This window comes from Mesoplodon densirostris, chromosome 14, assembly GCF_025265405.1.
Source record: "Mesoplodon densirostris isolate mMesDen1 chromosome 14, mMesDen1 primary haplotype, whole genome shotgun sequence".
Classification (NCBI taxonomy): Eukaryota; Metazoa; Chordata; class Mammalia; order Artiodactyla; family Ziphiidae; genus Mesoplodon; species Mesoplodon densirostris.
Window position 1 is genome coordinate 8,209,744 of NC_082674.1, and position 22,925 is coordinate 8,232,668.

At 52.8% G+C, this 22,925-nt stretch overlaps 1 protein-coding gene across 1 annotated transcript; it reads left to right on the plus strand.

Annotated features, from left to right (window-relative positions):
* Positions 1–14,238: 14,238 nt before the first annotated feature.
* KCNF1 (potassium voltage-gated channel modifier subfamily F member 1) lies at positions 14,239–15,726 on the plus strand. Its single transcript, XM_060117872.1, has one exon. The coding sequence runs from the start codon at positions 14,242–14,244 to the stop codon at positions 15,724–15,726; it is 1,485 nt and encodes a 494-aa protein (XP_059973855.1). The 5' UTR covers positions 14,239–14,241.
* Positions 15,727–22,925: the final 7,199 nt, after the last annotated feature.

Genomic DNA, 22,925 nt, shown 5'->3' on the forward strand with positions numbered 1-22,925 from the left:
AATCAGCCATGCAGGGGGTTAGGATTCAACATATGATTTGGGTCCATAACACTGAGATAGTTCATAGCTGGTGTTTCAGAGCCAGGAGCACACAGGGCTAGAGGTTAGGAAGTAGACGCCCTACTTGACAGGCGGGAAGCTGAGTCCCCTGGGGTAGTGACACAGCCAGTGAGAGGTGCAGCCAACTGTGTGCACACATCCTCGCTCTCAAGGAGCAATGCTTTGGGTAGAAACGGCTAACAGGTGGGGACATCAGGAAAGCTCTTGTTTGTCTGGTAAGTGTTCACCTGAGTCTGGGCGGAGAGGGTCAAGGCACTTGTCAAATGTCACCTGAGTACAAGTGGGCAATTCCTCAGGGCCAGATGTATTTTGGAATCAGATTTTTTTTTCAAAATTAAAAAAACCCATAAAACAGTCTATATGCTGTACATTGAACAACATCGCCAGGGGGTCTAAAGGTCTGGGCAGCACCCTGTAGTCAAACACCTAAATATTTCTGGGGAAAAATCTAAGTGGGATAGATAAAGACAGCATGTGAAGTCAGAGCTGACATTGCCACCAAATAACAATGCCACAAACCTATGAAAAGACATATAGAATGGCCAGTCATGAATTGTGCAGTGTGACAATTCAGCAGACCTGACTCTTTGCAGAAAGAGAAGGAAAAATAGCATACGGAGAGGAGGAACGCTGGCGAGTCTGGGGATTCCTTCTGAAGCCTGCCTCTCCAGAGACACTGGGTGGGGGGCACGGTGAAGGGAAACCCCAGCGATGGCTCCCATGTGGCCAGCAAGTCGGTCTCTCTAGCAATTTTCCATGCACTGCCTGCCGAGCTGCAAATGACCACCTCCCCCCAGGCTGAAGTGTGCAGATGTTTCTCTCTGATCAAGAGTGTAATTAACACCTGTCAAAGCAATGGGCTGGGGTGGGAGAGGGATTCCACTCTCATTACGAAAACTGTTCCTCAAGAAGTATTCGGTGTCTAGGAAGAACATTTCCAACTTGGAGGGATTAAAGAGCCATCTTATAAAATGAAGAGGCAGGTGGTGTTTGTCTGGGCTGATGCCTGTGAGTTTACATGTTTGATTTCAGCGCGCGTGCTGACAGATGCCTGATGAGCTACGGAAACTTGTTCAGTAATGGACCCGCAGCCACACGCATTCGTGCCAAATCTGGGAATGACATTTTACTTTGTTCCTCTTGAGTCAGAGAATTGTCTGTGGGTAGAAGGGGTTATTTGTTACTTTTATCGCCATAGTTATTTCACACAAAGCAAAACAAGGGAAAGATTTAGCAGCTCTGTTTATGGTAAATTATTTTTAGGGAGCTCTACAATCAGTTAAATATCGAGTGGCAGATGAATTGCCGAGAAGGTTGTGGTCCTATGGAACCTACTTGTACGTGTCACCAGGCTTTTGTTTGAATTTTGAGAGGTGCCAAAGTTGGTCATGCACAGATAGGTTGACACGGCCATAATGATAATTATAATGAGGACCGCTGTGCAATACCTTTTGGGTCTTGAGAATTTTCACATTCATGATCTCCTATGCATCTGACAACATCCTTACGATATACTTTCTCTTCTGATATGTCCAGTTTATAGACTTACATACCGACTCAGAGTGGTTGAATCACTTGGACAGAAGAAAGAGAGGAACTGGTATTAGATGCCATACATTATTCCAGAGAAGAGTCCCCCATCCTCCTGCATTGGGAGGTGAGGGTGGGAATGGTGACGTGAGCCTTATAAGGACACCAGTGATTGGGATGGGGCTCGGTATAACTCATAATTCATGTTTAAATTGATTACATCTGCAAAGACCTTCCTTCAGAATAAGGTCACATATATTTGGTCTTTGACCAGTTCCTGGCATAGGGCTCCTGAAACCCTTGGAATCCTAAGAGAGGAGAACAATAAAGGTGGTTTTTGTTATGTTAATGAGAGGACGACTTTTGGAAAACCCCTAAGGGTAGGGACTGGAGAACCAACCAAGAGATTAGAGGCCTGGAACTTTCAGTCCCGCCCCTCAGGCCTCAGGGTAGGAGACAGGGGCTGGAGACTGAGTTAAAATCACCAGTGGTCAAGGATCTAATCAATCATGCCTTCGTAATGAATCTCCATAAAAACCCCAAAGGAGAGGGCTCAGAGGGCTTCCAGGTTGGACATGCTGGGACAGTGGTGTGCTTGGAGAGGGCATGGCAGCTCTGTGCCCCCTCTCTCATACCTTGCCCTGTGCATCTCTTCCATCTGGCTGTCCCTGAGTTCATTCCTTTTTGTAAGCAATCAATAATCAAGTACAATGTTTCTCTGAGTTCTGTGAGCCACTCTAGCAAATTAATCGAACCCCAGGAGTGGGTCATAGGAACCTTCAATCTATAGCCAGTTGGTCAGATGCACAGGTGATAATCTGGACCTAGGACTGGTCCCCGAAGTGTGTGGGGAGGATGGCAGTCCCGATCGAGCCCCTTAACCTGTGGAAGTTGATGCTGTCTGTCTCTGAGGGGACAGTGTCAGAGCTGAATTGAATTGTAGGACACCCAGCTGGCGTTAAGGAATTGTTTCCTGATGGCGAGGACCCTCACCGCCGCATGCCCACACCCACACACGTTGGAATTGTGATCAGAAGCCTCATAGTCACAGTCACAGGGTTAGGACTTCCTCATATTTTTTGGGGGGGCACAATTCAACCCGTAACACACTATGAATAATGAGGTCTGTGATGCCAGTGATGGTCCTATAACCCGTCATACTATGGAGGGTAACACAACTGTGCAGTCACTGATTGCAACACAGCCTCAGGACATCGAGGGGAGCAAGGCTGTGTCTCCGATTATGTCATGAGGATGGTTGGACAATGAAATGAAGTCCCAGATTACCCACCGATGCTGCCCTTGGCTACGGGCGTTTATGTGATGAGGCCTTCAGCTGTTTCCGAATAGCTCTGTTTTAACCCAGATTCTCTAGGAAGCCAACCCTGAGGCAAGATGTTTGGGGAGAGGGAGGGAGATGTTGCAGTGCCGGGAGGCAAAAAAAAGGGTGGAAGGAAAAGGAAATGAGACAAAAAAGGAAGGAAACAAATACAAAGCAGTACAAGACCAGGCAGGCCAAGACCCTAAGAAAAATGGAGCTGATTTCAAGGTCACTCGCTGTTTCTGGAGAAGCTGTGTGAACCACTGCATCGAGGAACAGCTCACAGGGTGGGTGATCTCTAGGAAAGGCAAGAAATTCATCAGCCAGCCCTTCCCGGCCTCCCGTCTCTCCTGGTTAGGGTTAACTGCTCCACAATTATGGGCTGTCTCGTGGAGTCCGTGGGCAGCCACCGGGCAAAACGGAACCAGGCACCATGCTTCACCTGAGCCCAGAAGTGGAAGGAGGAGCCAGGTTGGTTTGGCCGTAACCGCGTGGGCTCGGCCGCCGCTGGGGTCGAGGACAAGCCCAGACCCTGTGGTCTAGGCCGGTTGAGGGCCACGCCGCTGCAGGTTGGGCGGCTGAGCATCCGCGATGCCGTCCAGTTTGGCTCCCTGGGGCCAGCAGGTGCCCTGGGTGCAGCTCTGCGAAGGGCCCAGAGCAGGAGGGTGGGTCAAGCGGAGCAGTAGATCTGGACCGATTCCATCTCCAAACGTCTTGACTCTGTTCTGGAAACGCTTCCTTGGACTGCCAACACCTCGCTGCCATTAGTCTGTGGACATTTTGAAAGTGCGAAGTTGATCTCAGGGCTTATTGGAAATACCAGCCGCCGGGTGGGTGCACAGACCTGCCGCGCCCTCCCGCTTGGCTCCAGGAAAGAGCTCAGATGGAAACCAGCCCCTGCGTGAGCCCCTCCCGAGGCCCGCACCCAGTTTCACATGGGAGAGAGTGTGTGCCAAGTAGGTGCTCGCCATTCCTTAAATGGAAGCACAGACCTGCAGTCTGAAAACCCTAAGAGGAAACAGCCACGGTGCAGCTGCCCTTACTTGGCTCAGAGATGGGGTGAGATGAATCTGCCTTGAAAAGAGCAGCGCCCTGGTCCCCCACCAGCCAGGGCTCGTCCACAGCTGTCCACCCCTCCTGGGTGTGCTGCAGCCACAGGGAGCTCTTCAGCCGAGGGCATCGCAGGATCATCCACGGTCAGTGACTGATCAAGAAGGGGCATCACGGTCTGGCCATCCTGCCCAATGCTGCCGGGTAGATACACCCCTGAGCTCCCCTTAGGGCTGGCCGGGCTCTGCCGGGCTGCAGAGCAGCTGACCTCACCCTCTTTCCTTTCCCCGGGTCACAGGCCTCTCTCCCCAGTGGACTTCCAGCACAGCCCCCCAGGCATCACGGCTGTCACAGGTCCTGTATCTCCCTCCTGAGACAAGCCAGATGTGGAAGGGCTGATGGCCTCCACCAGTCTTGTTGAAAGAGCGAGTTAGTGATAAGAGCAGTGCAGACGAGCTAGGTCGGGGGCTCTGGGCGGGGAGGGAGTGCTGGGTGCTGTTGGCTGCAGGGGCGTCAGCCTGAGATGAGAGGATCTCAGCTGCCACTAGGCCATAGGGAACATTTATGCAAATTAGGAGAAGGCGCCATCTGTTTCCCACTCCCAACCTGGATAGACCCATCCCTGCAGGCAAAAGGCTTGGTGTGTACAGGTCCCTTTTTTAAAAAAAAAAAAATTTCTTTATTAATTTATTTATTTTTTGGCTGCGTTGGGTCTTCGTTGCTGTGCGCGGACTTTCTCTACTTGCGGCGAGCAGGGGATACTCTTCATTGCGGCAGCTTCTCTTGTTGCGGAGCACGGGCTCTAGGCGCGTGGGCTTCAGTAGTTGAAGCACGTGGTCTCAGTAGTGGTGGCTCGCAGGCTCTAGAGCGCAGGCTCAGTAGTGTGGCACACGGGCTTAGTTGCTCCGCGGCATATGGGATCTTCCCAGGCCTGGGCTCGAACCCATGTCTCCTGCATTGGCAGAAGGATTCTTAACCACTGCGCCACCAGGGAAGTCCCTACAGGGCCCTTTTGAATAAAGAAATGGTGCCCCCTCCCCTAGGCAGAGGCAGCCCTGCCCTGGGGAGCATGGTTTGGCGAGGGGAGTGTGGGCTGGCTTTCAGCTCCTCTGCCAGGAACCTTGGTTCTGGGCACAGAATGCAAAATTATATACAACAGCCCTGCTCCCAGACTTTGCTCAGAATCCTGGAGCAAACCTTGGCCTTGGAGAGAGTCAGAGAAGATAGATATGGGGCATCTCAGGTGGTCCCAACTATGGGCCACACGGCATTCATGGGCACTTCTTCTGTCACCTGCAAACCCAAAGTGGTTTAAGCAATAAAGAAGTGGATTGGCTCACTGGACTAGAAAATCCAGACGGTTCAGGCTTCAGGATCAGTTTGATCTAGTACTTCAGTCCAAGGACATTTGTGTCTGTCTCCATTCTGCCATTGACCATGTCTGTTTCATTTGAAGGCTGGCTCTCCTCATGGTTGCAAGGTGAATGCCAACAGCTTGCAGAGGAACATGCTTCCACATCCATGTCCAGAAGGAGAGGGAGTGTCTCTTGCCTCATCAATCAAACAAAAATCTTTTGCTGCCCCTTGATTGGAGCAACTTAGGTCTCATCCAATCTTCATTGCCATGGCCAGGGGAATACTCTGAGAAGTTTGGAGCTGGGTCGCTTTTTTCCCCCCCGAAACGATAATGGGGACGAGGGAGATGTATGTGTCAAGGGGGGGACGTTAGTGGGTTAGAATGATCGGGACTCCACTTTGAGGCCGAGGGTGGGGTCATCCTATCCAGACTCCACAGCTACCACCTCCTGGTGGTGGGTGTGGAACGAGAACTGGAGAGTGAACGCAGTGAGTGATGCTATGCTGGGCATTTACGAAGGCACGTGAACGGAATCTGGACGTAAGCATCTCCCCAGTTCCTGACCTCTCCCTGCTACTTTCTCTGTCTGACTGTCAGCACGTTTTTATAGACAAGGACATGAGAACTCATATACTGGCACTAGCAAGCAAACCAGTTTGTATCTGATTTCTTAGGTCCCATTTCAATCTCAATATTATGAAAGATGGGTGTGATGATAGCAACTCTTTACATCCTGGTTCACCATGTGCTTTCCTTATTGCTCTACATGACCACCTACTGGAGGTCTAGCGGGCATTTTCTCTATTTTGTAGAAAAGGCAGCTGAGACTCCAGAAGGCAAAGTGACATGTCCAAGTTCACACAGCTACAAGATGGCAGAGGTGGGACTCAAAGCTTAGTTTTCTGTGAGACATCCAACCTCTTGCCTAGAGAGGTATTGCCCTCATGGTCTCGGGATGTGGAATGACTTCACTACCAGGAAGTGGATGGCCTCTTTTCTTCCTGAGAGTTTTCCTGTTGCATCACTCCCCACCCCTCCGCCATTCCCTGCAGGTCATGAGCTCCCCACCACTAGAGGCATCCAAGCCGAGACTGAGCGCCTGCTTGGAGGGACACAGTGGATGGAAGGTTGACCTAAACAATGTGAGTTTCCTTCCAGTTCTGAGGTTCTGGGGCTCCAAGCTCTCTGGAACCCTAGCACCTCCCAGGGTCCATCTGTACACATGTGAGGTCCTATTTGCTTGTCATAACCACATGAAGAAGAGCTTTCTATTCCCCAAAGGGCCCTGGTGTGCAGCCCATGGTGTGACTAAGGCACAGGAAGCTCCCGAGGACACTCAAACCATATACATTTGGTGACTGCATGCTGATTTGGAGGAAAGCCCTGAGCTCATGACATCGTGATTCTTTGGTTCTCTTGTACTGAAACATCCCACAAATGACAGTAATTATCAAGTCCTGCCTGTCATGACATTTTCTTTGAAACGTGAGAAGATGTTCCTGAGTGTTTTCTCCTTACTCCCAGTCCCCTTCCTTGCCCCCCTCCACCCCTCTTCCCACTCTGCTTCCAGCTCACATTCAGCCCACACCACTTTCCACTTCCCACATCATGCCCTTTCTCTCCTCACTTGACCCCATAATGTCCCCTTTCCTTCCCAGTCTCTGGCCAGGAGCAGATATGGAGCCAGGGGCACCAAGAGACAAGCATTTGTCAGATGTTTCCAGGGCAGGGCCCTGAGCAGCTCGAATACGTGTTAATGTCAGGAACTGAGCCGAGGTCCGTGGCCCTTTGCTGAATTCCACGGTGGAAGACGGGGTGTAAGGAGAGGCTGGCTGTCTCCATGCCTGAGGTTCCCTTTCCCCTGTGCTGTGCAGGAGATCACATATCTCCTACACGGCAGCCAAGTTCAGTGAAAAGCACTGGCTTGGACATACACACCCAGATAGATTTGTTTTAAAATCACTAGCTACTTACTTTTTAAAAATTTAATAAGCTTTATTTTTTTAGAGCAGTTTTAGGCTTGTAGCAAAATTGAGGGGAAAATATAGAGAGTTCCCACATACCCCCTGCCCCTACACAGGCACAGACCTTCACTGTCAAGATCCTCACTAGAGGGCACGTTTGTTACTAAAAATGAACCTACACTGATACATCATTATCACTCAAAGTCCAAAGTTTACATTAGGGTTCACTCTTGGTGTTATACACCCTATGGGTTTGGACAAATGTGTAATGATACGTAGCCACCATTATAGGATCACACACAAGAGATTCACTGGCCTGTAAAACCTCTGAGATCTGCTGATTCATCCCTCTCCTCTCCAACCCTCGGCAACCACTGATTTTTTGTACTGTCTCCATAATTTTGTCTTTTTCCAGAATGTCATAGAGTTGGAATCATACAGGACTAGTCTTCTCAGATTGGCTTCTTTCACTTAGTAATACGCATTTAAGTTTCTCCCATGTCTTTTCATGGCTTGAGAGCTCATTTCTTTTTAGCAATGGATAATATTCCATTGTCTGGATGTACCATAGTTTATTCATCCACTCACCTATTGAAGGACATTTTGGTTGAGTCCAAGTTTGGGCAGTTATAAATAAATCTGCTATAAACATCTGTGTGCAGATTTTCATGTGGATATAAGTTTTCAACTCATTTGGGTAAATACCAAGGAGCAGTTTTGTAAGAAACTGACAGACTGTCTTCCAGAGTGTCTGCACCGTTTTGCATTCCCACCAGCAATGAATATTGCTCCACATCCTTGTCAGCGTTTGGTGGTGTCGGTGTTTTGGATTTCAGTTGTTCTTCTAGGTGTGTAGTGGTATTTCACTGTGGTTTTAATTCACAAGTCTCTAATGATCTGGGATGTGGAACATCTTTTCATGTATTTACTTGCCATCTGTATATCTTATTTAGTGAGGTGTCTGTTCAGGCCACCAGCTGGGATTTTGATTGGGATTGCACTGATTTACAGACCAAGTTAGGAAGAGCTGACATCTTGACAAAATGAGACTTCTTATCCATGATCATGAACTACCTTTGCAATTACTTAGTTCTTCTTTGATCTCTTTCATCACAGCTTTATAGTTGTCCTCATATAGAGCTTGTACAAATATTTGTCAAATTTATACCTAAGTTTTTCATTTTGGGGGTGCTAATTTAAATAGTAATATAATAGTATATGTTTAAGTTAATCAAAGGGAAGATTCTTCCGGGCTGGTCTGGCCTATTCAGGTAGGCCTCTTAAAAGAAGCCTTAGGCCTTCACTGAGATCAGAGAGGCTCTCATGCTGGCCTCAAAGAAGATTAAACCTCCATGAGTTCTATAGTGCAAAAACATTAATTCTGCCACATGAGCAGGGAAGAGGGTCCTGAACCTCAGATGAGACCCCAGCCCCGGCCAACACTTTAAGTGCAGCCTTGAGAGATCTTGAGCAGAGGACCCAGCTAAGCCTTGGCCAGATTCCTGATTCATGGAAACTGTGAGATAACAAATGTTTGCTGAATTTGTGGTACTCCATTACACAGTAGCAGAACAAATACACTATGTATAGCACTGACTTTTGGGAAATAAGGAAGCTGGGTATGCAAATATGAGGCTTTCACATTTTTTGAATTTTTACAATGAATATATATTAATTTTGCAGTTAAAGAAAAGGAAAATGCTAAAAGACTTATTTTTAAAAGAATTTTCTTCTCCTTTTACACTCCTTTTAAAAAGCAAGCACAAAAGCAGACAGCATCTCACTCCCCCCACCCCGCCCCGGTGACTGCTCCACCCCACACAGCGAGGCCTGAAGCCTGAGGGTCCCCCTTTGTGCTCTCACTGCATTTTTCTTTCCCTAAGAAAGTCAAAGCAACTTCATCTCAGGCCCAGAGGTGGTCCTATCCCAGCCTCCAGGGCAGCATCGAGCATCCAAAGTCTTTGACATCTTTCTACACACCTGGGACATGCAGCAGCTCTGTCACATATGCAGTCTTCCCATCCACGACCTGAGCTGGATAAGTCACAGCTGAACAGAGGCGGGGGATGGGGCAGGGGTGTTCAGACCCAAAGGGACATGCCCACAGCAGGACTGGGCCCAGGAAGTCAAACTTCCCTTTCTTGCTCCTTCCTTCCTTCCTCGTTCACATTTTCAGCATCTTATAATCCGTAAAGCCTATTCATCCCCATTATTTTATTTGTTCCTCATAAGATCTTGTGCTCAGGAAGGAAAGGTCACTAATTCCATTTTGCAGGTGGAAAAACTGAGGCATAGAAAAGAAAAAAAGAAGCTCAGGGGCTGGGGCAAAAAAAGAAAAAAAAGAAAGAAAAAAATTTCCTGATGAATCCATTTTACATCATTCTCTTCTCTACCCCATTCTCCATCCAACGCCCCCTCCCACCCCGCTGGCCTCCTGCACTTGCCTTCCAGGCACAGTTTATTCAGGCAGGAGGAAGAGAGCTGAGCCTTCTGGTCAATCAACTCCTCAGCCGGGTGCACAGCAATAATGAAATGTAAATTTTTGATGGAGTACAGAACTGAATCTTAATGAAAGGCATTATTAACTTCATCAAAACACAAAGAAATTTTAACTGAACAGAACTGATTATTCCATTAAAAGGTAATAGGTTGCAGCTTGCCTCTTTCGGTGTCTAGACAAATCACTTAGATACACATGTGCTGGTTTCAATTAGCGCCATGGAAATTAAGCATTCTGTAGCCTGAAATGTTATTGTTGAACAAATAAAAAAATACTTATTTAATAAAGAAAAATACAACTCAAACAATTACTCCCCATAATGCCTAAGTAGATTCTGTGTTTTTTTCCCTTCCCTGTTTAAATGAAAAACCCACATGAATCCAATTGCTGTTTCATCTTGTGTCTAATAGAAGGTTTTGTGCTCCCCCAGCCCCCCATGATATCACGAAATGTACAGTTCTAATAGGAGTCCTATGCAAGACTGAATAAAGTACAGCAAGAGACTTTCCATCTTTAGCCAAAAAGTCCAGACTTTTGCCCCCTGGTTTAATCCTTCAGGAAATTCTCAATGGATCTAGGCTCCTGGCTCAAATTTTTATGCATCACTGACCTTCAATGAAAAGGCATAACTAGATTCTTTTAAACCTACGATATCGCAGTCTAAGCCGTCACAAAATTCAGACAGGGTCTAGGGTTCAGATGATGAAGGGCTGTATCCAAAGCCTTGGGGCGGGGGAGGTCTAGGGAAGACTTGGCAGGTGTGAGGGAAGAAGAAGGATGTATTAGTCTGCTCAGGCTGCCATAACAAAACACTCCTGGCAGCTGGAAGTCCAAGATCAAATTCCTACTAGGGTTTCTGGTGAGGCAGGATCACCAGATCCTGGATCGTAGATGGCCACCTTCTTGCTATGTCTTCACATGGCCTTTCCTCTGTGAGTGTGGCAGAGAGAGATAGAAATCTCTCGTGTCTCTTCTTAGAAGGCCACTGATCCTATTAGATTAGGGCCTCACTTGGTGTTTTTTTTTTTGTTTTTTTTTTTTTTTTTTGCCGTACACGGGCCTCTCACTGCTGTGGGCTCTCCCGTTGCGGAGCATAGGCTCCGGATGCGCAGGTTCAGCAGCCATGGCTCACGGGCCCAGCCGCTCTGCGGCATGTGGGATCTTCCCGGACCGGGGCATGAACCCGTGTCCCCTGCATCGGCAGGCGGACTCTCAACCACTGCGCCACCAGGGAAGCCTGGGCCTCACTTGTTTTAACCTTAATTATCTCCTTAAATTCCTAGTCTCCAAATACAGTCGCGTTGGGGGTTATGGCTTCAACATATGACTTCTGGAGGTACAGGATTCAGTCCGTACAGAGAAGGCAGTAGGGGCCTGGGGAGAGCACTGGCTGAAGAGGAACCCCAGACCTGACCTGTGAGTGCTGCTCTGGCCAGGTGAGTGGAGGCGGCCCAGGAGGATGAGGGAGGCTTGGTGGGATGAAAGGGGAAGGGCATCTGGGGCTCAGGCATGGCAGTCGCCAAAGTTCTGAGGCTTTCAAGGGTTTGAGAAGGAGTCTAGGAGTCTGGGGCGTAGGGCATGCAGGTTTGGAGGGGCAGGTGAGTGCCAGCCTCCTCCCCTCACTCAGTGATGCTGGGTTGCTCCCCACGGCGCTGGAGTTTACGCTCCCACCTTCCCCTCTGCCTTCTGGCTTCAGCCTGGTCTCTTGTCTCCAGCAGGAGCCTTCCTCCCTGCCTCTTTTTGGTTACCAGCCCTCCAACTTGCCTTGACCTGTGAGTTACAGCTGTTTCTCTCTCATGCCTCGGTCGTCAGCAGGCTCGTGCTCCGTTCTGGGCTATTGGGGGACATCTTCTCTGCTGTATTTTGCATCTGCATCCCCCTGCTTTCCCACTGTCGCTCACGACTAGCTTTCTTCCCTGCAGCGGTCTGGGAGTTGCTGAATGGACGGCGTGCTGGAAGAGATTTAAGCCATACTTATGTTTACCATGTCTGACGTACTCTGATGTTTTCTGTTCTATATTATCTCAATAAAACTGCTGGTCAGTCTTCAGTAAATCGACTGCACAACCAACCAACGATTGTCCATTAGCTTAGACTAAGATGCAATTTGAATTTGACCCTGGAAATACTAGGGAGCAACCAAAGACAACTAAGAAGGGAGGTAATATGAGTAAGGCCTGGAAGATGGATATGGGGTGTGTGCAGGGGGTCGCATACGGCATTATATCACACAGAAGAATTGGCCTGGGGTCAAATCCCGGCTCCACCTCTTCAGCTATGTGACCAGGACAGGGGAGGCGAAGCATGTAGGCTGGGACTGCAGGCTCTCAGGGTTCCGCCCCCAGCTTTGCCATCTGCTGGCTGAGTGATCTTGGTAGGTTACCTGACATCTTGCATCCTCCGAGAGATGCTGTGAAGATGACATGAGAAAAGTGCATGCGTTCAGAAAGTGCTCGACCTGTGGTGCACTTATAATAACTGTTATTTTTCCTCAACCTTTCTGGATCTCAATTTCTTATTCTGTAGTAACACATCAGAGCTTGATTTTAAATGGAAATAAAATAAAATCTGTGAAAAGAAGTTTCTCTAAACTATCTTCATGTGATGTACTCTAACATATCCAGTTTTATACGATCTCATTAAAGAAAAAAAAAAGAGTACTGTCAGTGACCCAGCCTACAGAATATATGTATTTTTTTTCTTTTCTTTTTTTTGGGGGGTGGGTCTTAGTTGCAGCATGCAGGGTCTTCATTGCGGCACGCGAGATCTTTAGTTGAAGCAGGTGGGATCGTTTTTTAGTTGTGGCATGCGGACTCCTTAGTTGCGGCATAGAGCAGTTTTAGGTTCAGAGCCAAAGTGAACAGTGAGTACATTGAGTTCACACATACTCCCGCCCGTCCCCCCCGTTCCTTCAGCCTCCCCCACCAGAGATACCTCCATTACAATCATTGACACATCACTGTCATCCGGAGCCCATAGTTTACACCGGTGTTCACTCTTGGTGTTGTACATTCCACGGGTTTGGACAAATGTGTGATGACAGGTATCCACCTTTAGAGTATCATACAGAGTAGTTTCACTGCCCTAAAACTCCTCTGTACTCTGCCTCGTCATGCCTCTCTCTAGAGTATTTTTTTAAACACGGTCCCCGGGTCACAGATGATGCTCAGTAGTTCGCAGTGTAGAAGATGCTGCTGGGAGCTGTTGCAATGGCTCAGGCAGTGGCTGCAAGTCTGGAAGACAGGGGAGGGTGTGGAACATTGTGTGGGAAAGGCAGAGCGGGGGGCTGGGGAGGTGGGAGCTTGGGGGGCTCAAGGCTCTGGAGGCCGGTGGTGGTGGTGCTTGTCTGCAGAGAAATGGGAAGCGGTGGACAGCGAGGACTTCAAGGCAGAATTTCAATCCGCTAACCGGAGCGTGTCAATCAGCCAGGACGGCGGGAAGCCCTGGATGAAGAGGAGGCCACGCTGGGCTCTACTCACATTTCACGGTGTGACCTGGGGCAGTCCCTTCTCTGTTACCCGGGGCTGCTGGACTGGCTGTCCCGGTCGGACAGTGCTCGGGTGAAGGCCAAAGTGCCGCCCACGGCAGGGCGGCGTTAGGGGGAGTTAGGGAACCTGTCAGGACCAGTCAGGCTCGGCCGGCCCGGACGCGGGAGCCGCGCGTCTGAAGGGCTTTCTTGGGCACGCTTTCCGGTGGAGCAACAGGCGGCCGTGTTCTCTCCCCATCGATCTTCTGGACACAGCAGGGAGAGAGAAACTTTGCAGCCAGCGCCAGCCGGCCTGCCGCTTTCAAGCGCGTGGGTCCCGGGCCCGTGGGTGACCTGCTGCGCTGGGAGGGGCGGGCGGTGGCGCGGCAGCGGCGGTGGCCCGCGCGCAGCTGTGCCCGTCTGCCCAAGGGTTAACCCGTTCCCCGGCAGCTGCCGCGCGTGCCTTGCAGAATTTCACCAGAAGAGGGTACAGTTTGAAAAGCTCCTGACGTCAGGCTGGAATTCCTATTGTGTTTGGAAACGGCTCGGGCACAGAAGCCCAAGTTGCTCTCCGCGCACCTCGGCGGGCTGCGTGGGGCCGGCGGCCGCGGGGCACGTCTCGCGCCGGGGTCGCACGCGGGGACCCGCGCGCCCGGGGACGGAGGACGGTGCCTGCTGCCCACGAGGGGACCCCACTCCCGCCGGAGGTCGAGCCGAAGCGGCGGATCGCGCCACCCGGGAGCCGGGGTGAGCGCTCGGGGCGAGACCGGTGGCCGCGAGAGCCCCGCGCCGGCGCGCCCCAGCGCACGGATGCCCTCCCGGAGCCCCGCCGCCAGGCGCCTGCCTCCCCCGCGGCGCGCCCCAGTCCGCTGCCGCCCGCTGTGACCGCGCTTCCAGGCAGGCGGGCGCCGGCCGGGCTTCCCCGAGGGCCGCGCAGCGGCGGGACCCGCCGGACCCCCCGGAGCCGAGGCCGCGCGGGCACTCTCCGGGAGAATGGACGGGGCCGGGGAGCGCAGCCTCCCGGAGCCGGGCAGCCGGGGCTCCCGGGCTGGAGACGACATGGAGATCGTCGTCAACGTGGGAGGCGTGCGGCGGGTGCTGTACGGAGACCTCCTCAGCCGGTACCCCGAGACCCGGCTGGCGGAGCTCATCGACTGCTTGGCCGGGGGCTACGACACCATCTTCTCCCTGTGCGACGACTACGACCCCGGGAAGCGCGAGTTCTACTTCGACAGGGACCCGGACGCGTTCAAGTGTGTCATTGAGGTGTACTATTTCGGGGAGGTCCACATGAAGAAGGGCATCTGCCCCATCTGCTTCAAGAACGAGATGGACTTCTGGAAGGTGGACCTCAAGTTCCTGGACGACTGCTGCAAGAGCCACCTGAGCGAGAAGCGCGAGGAGCTGGAGGAGATCGCGCGCCGCGTGCAGCTCATCCTGGACGACCTGGGCGTGGACACGGCCGAGGGCCGCTGGCAGCGCTGCCAGAAGTGCGTCTGGAAGTTCCTGGAGAAGCCCGAGTCTTCGTGTCCGGCGCGGGTGGTGGCCGTGCTGTCCTTCCTGCTCATCCTCGTCTCGTCGGTGGTCATGTGCATGGGCACCATCCCCGAGCTGCAGGTGCTGGACGCCGAGGGCAACCGCGTGGAGCACCCGACGCTGGAGAGCGTGGAGACGGCGTGCATCGGCTGGTTCACGCTGGAGTACCTGCTGCGCCTGTTCTCTTCGCCCAACAAGCTGCACTTCGCCCTGTCGTTCATGAACATCGTGGACGTGCTGGCCATCCTCCCCTTCTACGTGAGCTTCACGCTCACGCACCTGGGCGCCCGCATGATGGAGCTGACCAACGTGCAGCAGGCGGTGCAGGCCCTGCGCATCATGCGCATCGCCCGCATCTTCAAGCTGGCGCGCCACTCCTCGGGGCTGCAGACCCTCACCTACGCCCTCAAGCGCAGCTTCAAGGAACTGGGGCTGCTGCTCATGTACCTGGCCGTGGGCATCTTCGTCTTCTCGGCCCTGGGCTACACCATGGAGCAGAGCCACCCGGAGACCTTGTTTAAGAGCATCCCGCAGTCCTTCTGGTGGGCCATCATCACCATGACCACGGTCGGCTATGGTGACATCTACCCCAAGACCACCCTGGGCAAGCTCAATGCAGCCATCAGCTTCCTGTGTGGGGTCATTGCCATTGCCCTGCCCATCCACCCCATCATCAACAACTTTGTCAGATACTACAACAAGCAGCGAGTCCTGGAAACGGCAGCCAAGCACGAGCTGGAGTTGATGGAGCTCAACTCCAGCAGTGCGGGCGAGGGCAAGACAGGGGGCTCCCGCGGCGACCTGGACATCCTCCCGCCAGAGCCCGCCGGGAAGGAGGGGCTGAGCTGGAGCAGCCAGCTGAAGATATCCCGCAGTGACACCTTCATCCCCCTGCTGACCGAGGAGAAGCACCACAGGACCCGGCTCCAGAGCTGCAAGTGACGAGGGACGACCTGCGCACAGTCGGACTGGGCTGGTGGATAGATGGATGGACGGGTGTGACAGGCCTGCCAGTGACTGCCCGGGAGGGGCTGTCCTTTGTCCCCCAGCCCTCTCCTGAACAGAACTCTGAAGGCCCTCTTGGGCACCTCTGATGAGGCCGGGTAAGATCCCTTTGTGTTTCCGGCTGTCCAGGGGCCGGGGTGGGGGCCAGGGGCGGGGAGGGGCATCCAGGGATCACTGACAGTGTGGGGTGATGAGGGATGTGGTCTGGCTGATGGCAGGAGCCCTCACCCGGTTCTGTATCTCCTTCAATAAAGCCTCCTGCTCTCTGCGCCCGCCTGTGTTGTAGGTTCTGTCACAGGCTGGCCGCTCCCCACCCTGTCCCCCCCACCCCCCCACCACTCCCAGATGTGGCTCAGCCCCTCCCGGGAGGTAGGTGTGCAGCCCAGAGGGTTTATTTTTAGCTGAGGGCTAGTTAAAGAAGGGCTCATACATAGGGTTCAGCCCAGGGAGCTTTGCCACAATCCAGGAGGCTCTGTGCCTCCTGTTTCCTTCCGAGGAAAAGCTTACTCCCAGGAGAGGAAGAATTCACAGAACGGGGAACACCAAGCAGTGGGGTTATCATTTCTTAATCACCTGTGCAAGGCCCTTTCCACAACTTCTTTCCATTCCTTCCAGCAACCCTGCTAGCTAGGTAGGCTGCCCCCCCCCCCTTTTAGAGAAGAAGAAACTGAGGCCCCAGGACACACAGAGCAGGGATTCAGTCCCAGGTCTGATGACCCCCAAAGCACATTCATTCTCTTTGATGTGAGGAGGTCTTGGGACAGAGGCGTGTGCTTGGGCCATGAGGGGAGGGTCTGCAGACCAGGAGAGGGGTTGAGCTTCCTCGGGGTGGACGTGCCTGTCTTCCAGCTCATCCTTTCTCCTAGAACCAGCACTTCTGAGGTATCAGCTGAATGGAAAAACCTGAGCATGCTCCGGGTGGCCCACTGCCAGCCTAGTCTGCGAGCCCCCGGGGAACAGACACAGACAGACCTAGATTTGAATTCCAGGGAATGAGGAGGTGATCTCTGAGATGCCTTCTAGCTTAAACACTGTTCTCTACCATCCCTCCCTTACCACTCCCTTACTTGCTGTGTGACCTTAGGCCTGTTGCTTAACCTCTCTGATCCTCATTCTGATCATTTATTAAATGGAAGAATTACTTCGGGGAATCACAGTGCTTAGCACAGTGCCTGGCACATAGTAGCTACTCAGTAAACGGCAGGTGTTTCCATTGCTGTGTGCTGGGAGAGGGGTGAGGGCCCAGCTTCCCACTCTGGCCTCCACAGGGCTGGGCTGGTATGCGGATGGGGGAGCGGTGGCCACAGGGCACTGTCACACTGTTCTTAGTCAAAGGCAGTCCCCTTGGCACGGGGTTGGTCCCAGCAGGCCCCTCTCTCTGGCTTTCCACCTTCCACTAACCCCAGAGCTCTGTTCCTCCTTCCCCTCCTGGGTAGCGGGTGCAGGAGCCCTCTGAGGGGAGGGGGAGGTCTAGGAGGAGGGGGAGGGGACGTAGTCCCTGGTCTGCACCGTCCTGGGCAGGTCTTTCCTTCTCTGGGCCCTAGTTTTCCCATATGGATAAAGAGGGATGCTTTCTCGGGGCCCCTTCCAGGATTTGCAAGCCTAGGTCTGCGGACGTGTTGGGTTGGGGACTCCAGGGGGTGGTAGGGGCCTTGAAGGGAGGAGAGAGGTAGAGCTGTCCCTGTGAGGTGCGGGGCCCTGAGCCAATGCTGTGCACCCCTCCCTCACACGTTTCTCCAGGGACTACTGGGTCAGGTGACCACGGAAGGCAGAGGAAGAGGTGGGCCCAGGGCTGTGGGACTCAGTGGCAGGGAGGAGAGGCTCGGGAAGAGGGGATTGTTTGGCATCCCTGGGGCCCAGTGGGGCCTGCTGAATGCGACTGAGTGGGGTGGGATTGCCTCTCTTTGTCCCCCTGTCCCCAGAGTCCTTGGGAAGCCCCAAGCCTGTGCTGGCCTGAGAACTCTGAGCCCAGAGCAGGGAAGAAGCTCGGGGTTGGAGAGAGCCCAGGAGGTGAGGCACCTTCCCTACTATTCACCTGGGGTCAGGGGACAGCGTCTTTTTTTTTTTTTTTTTTTTTCCACGCCCGGTGACTTCTTATGGGATCTTAGTTCCCTGACCAAGGATTGAACCCAGGCCCTCGGCAGTGAAAGTGCTGACTCCTAACCACTGGACCACCAAGGAATTCCCCAGGGAGAGTGTCTTTACTGCTACAAAAATACTCAGAGCCCATCTCATCCACCCTTAGGAGGAGACTGACTCCCAAGAGGGTGAGCAGTTTGTCTGAGCTCTTCCGTGAATTAGGCTTACAAAGGGTCCTGGTCCCAGAGGAGCTCAGAGTGTGACATGCATATAGAGTGACATGCTTTGTTGTGGATGAGTGTCCACAGAGCTTTTGGAGCCAGGTGGAGGGGCTGCCCTTTCTCCCTAGGGATCTTCCTGGGGCACAACAAAATCAGCTGGGGAGCTTTACAAAATCTCAGTGTTCAGGCTGCATCCACGCTTATTATGTTAGAATCTCCGGGTGACACCCGGCATCAGTATTTTTTAAACTTTAAAGTGCACAGGGGTCATCCAGAGATTTTGCTAAAATGCAGACTTTGAATCAGTCACTCGGGGTGGCCCCTGAACTTCTGCATTTCCAGCAAGAAGCTGATACTGCTGGTCCATGGACTGCACTTTGCATAGCAAGAGGCCAGAGCAGGAGCTGGCAAACCGTGGACCCTTGCCTGTGTTTGCACAGTCTACAAGTTAAGAATGGTTTCTACATTTTTTAATGATAAAAAAAAATCAAAGGAAGAATTAACATTTTGTGACAGGTGAAAAGTACCTGAAATTCAAATAAATTCTTTAGGAATAGAGTCACGCTCCTTGCTCACAGGTTGTCTCTGGCTGCTCTAGAGTGACAAGGACAAAGTTGAAGAGCCGTCACATGGTCCTCAGAGCCAAAAATGCTTCTTACTGGCCCTTTACATTAAAAGCGTGCCAACCCTGGGCTACAGGAAACAAGCGCTATGTCAGGCCTTGAATGATGAGTGGGGAGAAGCAGAAGCAGAGAAGCCGCGTGAGCAAAGACGTGGAGTGCGGGACCACCTCAGAGAAGGCACGTCCGTGCCCGTCTCACGGAGCCCCGGGGTCTCAGCGCCCCTCCTTCCTTCCCCCAAGAAGCGCCGACTCCCGCTTTCCTGCACGAGATTCTGTGGTCCCAGCTCCTGCTCTGGGAGATGGCTTCTCTCCCTCCTTTCCGGAGCTTTCCTCTTACCACATTCTCCGCCCCCATCCTAGGACCATCACCTAACACCCTCTCCTCTGACTCAGGAGGATCTGACAAACCTCCTGTGAGCTGTTAATTTCTATTGAAAGAGGGAGAGAGAGAAAGAAAGGTATGGTTCTTGGAATCACAGAATATCCAAGTTAAAAGAAAAATAGGCACCCTCTAGTCCAACCTCCCCTGCCTCTGGCCCCGTGCATCATCCTGACAGAAAAACAGTGGCTCCATATCACGCACAGCTCAGTGAGAGGGGTTTAATTAAAGTCCTGAAGGTCACAGCTGGATTGAGGGGTCCAGCTTGTTTACACAACATTGGGAGCACATAATGAACTCATTTTGAAAATAGAGAATTGGGAGTGTGGGAGTGTGTGTTTGTGTGTGTGTGTGTAAACAAATCATGTGGTGAGCTAGTCAGCCTCAGTTTTACAGATGGGGAAACTGAGGCCCAGAGAGCAGAAGCAACAGGCTGGTGGCCATGCTGCTCCTCGGTGGCAGAAGCAGGAGCTGAACCCAGAGCCTGCAGCCCACACTCATTTGGAGCTAGACAGTGACGTGCCCCACGGCCTCCACTTAATGTTTACCCTGAGCTTCCTAATAAGGTGCAGGATGCCATCAGCTGATCTCCCGGGAAGGCATCTCTGCAGATGGACTGGCTCTGGCGGTGGTGTTTTTAAGGAAAGAAAAAGAAGGAAAAGGAAAACATTTTCTTGGGCAAGCAGCTTTGGACCAGATGCTCAGGCCATGCTGAGTTCAGGATCCATCTTGGCAATGGTAGGAGGTGTCTGGAGATTAAAACTTACCATCTGGGGTCTGGAGGTACCACACACAACAACGAAATGAAATACCCAGAAAATGGGTAAAAAACGATCCGTGAAAATGGCAAGACCTGGAATTATTTCACCCACGCTCCCTGAGGAAACCTGACAGAGGCAGGTAAGACCCTAGCAATTGCTGGATGTTACAGTAAGGGGTGCACATTGCCTCATTTAAAGGGGTGCCGCTAATGGGGCAATTTCGGCAGATGACAGGCCAGCATGGGGAATGGTTTTGAGGCAGGGGCCCCTGCCTCCCCCTGTCTGGGAAGGGGCTGCCTGGTCCTCCCTGGTCCCCCACAAGAGGATAATTCAATGTCTCACCAGTCTCTTGACATCTCCCAGGGAGACGAGAGACAGGTGTTTCCAGAGAGGCCTCCCACCTTTCCGCCTGTGAGAAGACAGCTCCGTGCACCGTGCTCATGGGACTGCATCTGGCAGCAGCTTTGCAAGGAGGTTTCAGCCGTAGCCATAATCTGAGGAGGAAGCTCCCCGTACATGCTTTTCTCCACTTGTAGCGGCCTAAGACGTAGCTGCAGGGAGGCTGTGGGGATCCAAAGGGGAAAAAAATGAAAACAAGAGTTAGGAGACATGATGCTCCATCATTTCATTGTTTTTGACGTTCTCAGCCGTACTTGGAGCTGGGGCTGCTGCACCCACGACTTTATTTCCCTCTGTCGACAACGAGCCAGAAGGGAATGACTGCTCTGGCTTCGGGTGAGACCCGTGGCCTGTGGTCACACAGCTAAAGAGAGGTCAGTGGGGAACTCCAGCTTGGACCTGGTGCCCACCACCTGGCAGAGCAGCGTCCCATCCCAAGGAACCAGCTTAGCCTCTGGGCTCCTTCAGGGCAAAAGACTCTCCCTGAACGGGAGCTGCCAGCAGCCACATCTTGTCCCCAAATGCAAAATATCATGCCGTTGACAAGGGCTTGGCTGGGAAAATGGGACCTGTCCTGCTATGGTGGCAGCCCAGATTGGGGAGAAGGTGCAGATATTAACACACCAGCTGGTTTCTGCTGCTGCACATGTTGGCTAAGAGGTTGGGAGCTGTTTGCTTGAAGCCAAGGGCCTTGTGTCTGCCATAGTCGACTTGTCTGGCTCTTTGCTAGATTTGGCGGGGAGCATCTGCCCTGACCTTGGAACACAGGCCCCAGGGAGGCCTAGCCAGATCACAGGTAAACTGGAGCCCCTGGGAGCGCCGGCCGCTGTCCACACCTTGCACCTGAGGTGGGAGTGGGAGGTGTGAGCCAGAACCCGGCTCTCCCTCCCTTCCGTGTCTCCCCAACCCAAGGCCAAGTTCAGACTGCTGAGCTGGGCCCTCACGGCCTCCATGGCCCGGCTCCCAATACCCCTCCAGCTTTATCTCCCACCGCCCCCAACCTCACACCAGACGAGGTGGCTCTTCTCACCCCCCACGCTGGGGAGTCTGTGCTCCCTGCTTGTGCACGGGGGCCTCCCAGCGTCCCTGCTGCCATTCTCCCACTTTTCCGCTGTTGGGTTCTACCCCTGCGTCCATCAGTCCTGTGATGCCATCTTCCCTCCTCATAGGTGAGGTCGCCTCCTGAAGGGTCTGGAGAGGGGCATCCTGGCCCCGTGGGGAGAGACCGTGGAGTCGGCCACCCCACGCTGTCCTCAGGGAGGCAGCCCCTGGGGCAGATCACGTGACGGCCTAAAGTCACACGCGGTTGGCAGCAGTCAGAATCAGACCCCTGGTCCCATCTCTGTGCTCACCTCCCCTCTCTGTCCACTCCTCACCCACTCCTGGCTACAGGTTTGAACCAAGGGTTGGCGCTGACGTTTTAGGAATTAGACTGAAAAGCGACTCCACTAACAGCCCCCCATTACTTACACAGGTGGTTTGGCAGGGTGTTGTAGCAGAGCCTGGGGCTGACTGCCTGAAAGTACTTAGCAGACGTCCTTTCAAACCTTTGTTAAAACCTCCTGGCCTTTTTTTTTTTTTTTTTCTTTTCGGTACACGGGCCTCTCACTGCTGTGGCCTCTCCCGTTGCGGGGCACAGGCTCCGGATGCGCAGGCTCAGTGGCCATGGCTCACGGGCCCAGCCACTCCGCGGCATGTGGGATCTTCCCGGACCGGGGCACGAACCCGCATCCCCTGCATCGGCAGGCGGACTCTCAACCACTGCGCCACCAGGGAAGCCCCTCTTGGCCTTTTAAAGCCTTGAAGTTCACATTCAAATGAGGGGTCCATTTCATTCTGCTTTTCATAAAGCACACAGTGAAAGTGCAGGACGTGTGTGCATGTGAGTGTGCGCGCGCGTGCTCATGAGAAAACAAGTCAACGCCTGCCTTCTAAATAAGAGGAGGAAGATGCTAGGCCTGTTGGTGCACCCCGAAGCCGCTCCTTCCCGCTCTAATTTCCTGTCTTTCCCTGAACCTGGTTCACAGCCAACAAAGGCAGGGACTGCAGGCAGATCTACTTTCCATCCCCAGGAGCATCCGCCACACTCTGCTCCTGGATCAGACAGGCATGGCACGTGGGAGACAGGAACCCCAAACATCCTTCTTAGCTGGCTGCCCAGAGCACAGGAAGGGGGTGTGCAGGCAGGGACCAGTCTCTCCTGATAACTGACCCTTTTGCACATTTCTAGAAAACCGAGGCTTGGAGAGCTTAATCAACTTGTCCACGATTTCCCTCTAATGGGGCGGGGGTGTGGGGTGTGCAGAGTAGCTGGGCCAGGACAGAGGCCCTCCCTGGGGCTGGAGGCCTTTGCTCTCCCAGCCTCCCTCAGCCTCTTCTCACTGCTGCTGGTGTGGGACAGTGACCGGGGCTGTGAGTCCCCTGAGGTTAGGTTTGCACCTGGGTCACAGATGTGTCTCTTGGCACCTAGAGCAGGGCTTGGTCCACTGTGGGGCCACAGAAAATATTATGGGATGAACTTATTGTCACCCACTATGTGCATGTCACTGTGCCATGGGCAGCCTGGCTCCTGGCCAGACCTAGAGCTTCTTTTCTCTACATTTTGTGAAGGGCTTTCTGGTCTCTTGGCGGTGCGGACCACGCCCTCCCTCTGTAGCCGTGCCTCGCATCGTGCC

Excerpts from the sequence above, each read along its gene's own strand:
- KCNF1 (XM_060117872.1), top strand. The coding sequence starts at position 14,242 with ATGGACGGGGCCGGGGAGCGCAGCCTCCCGGAGCCGGGCAGCCGGGGC.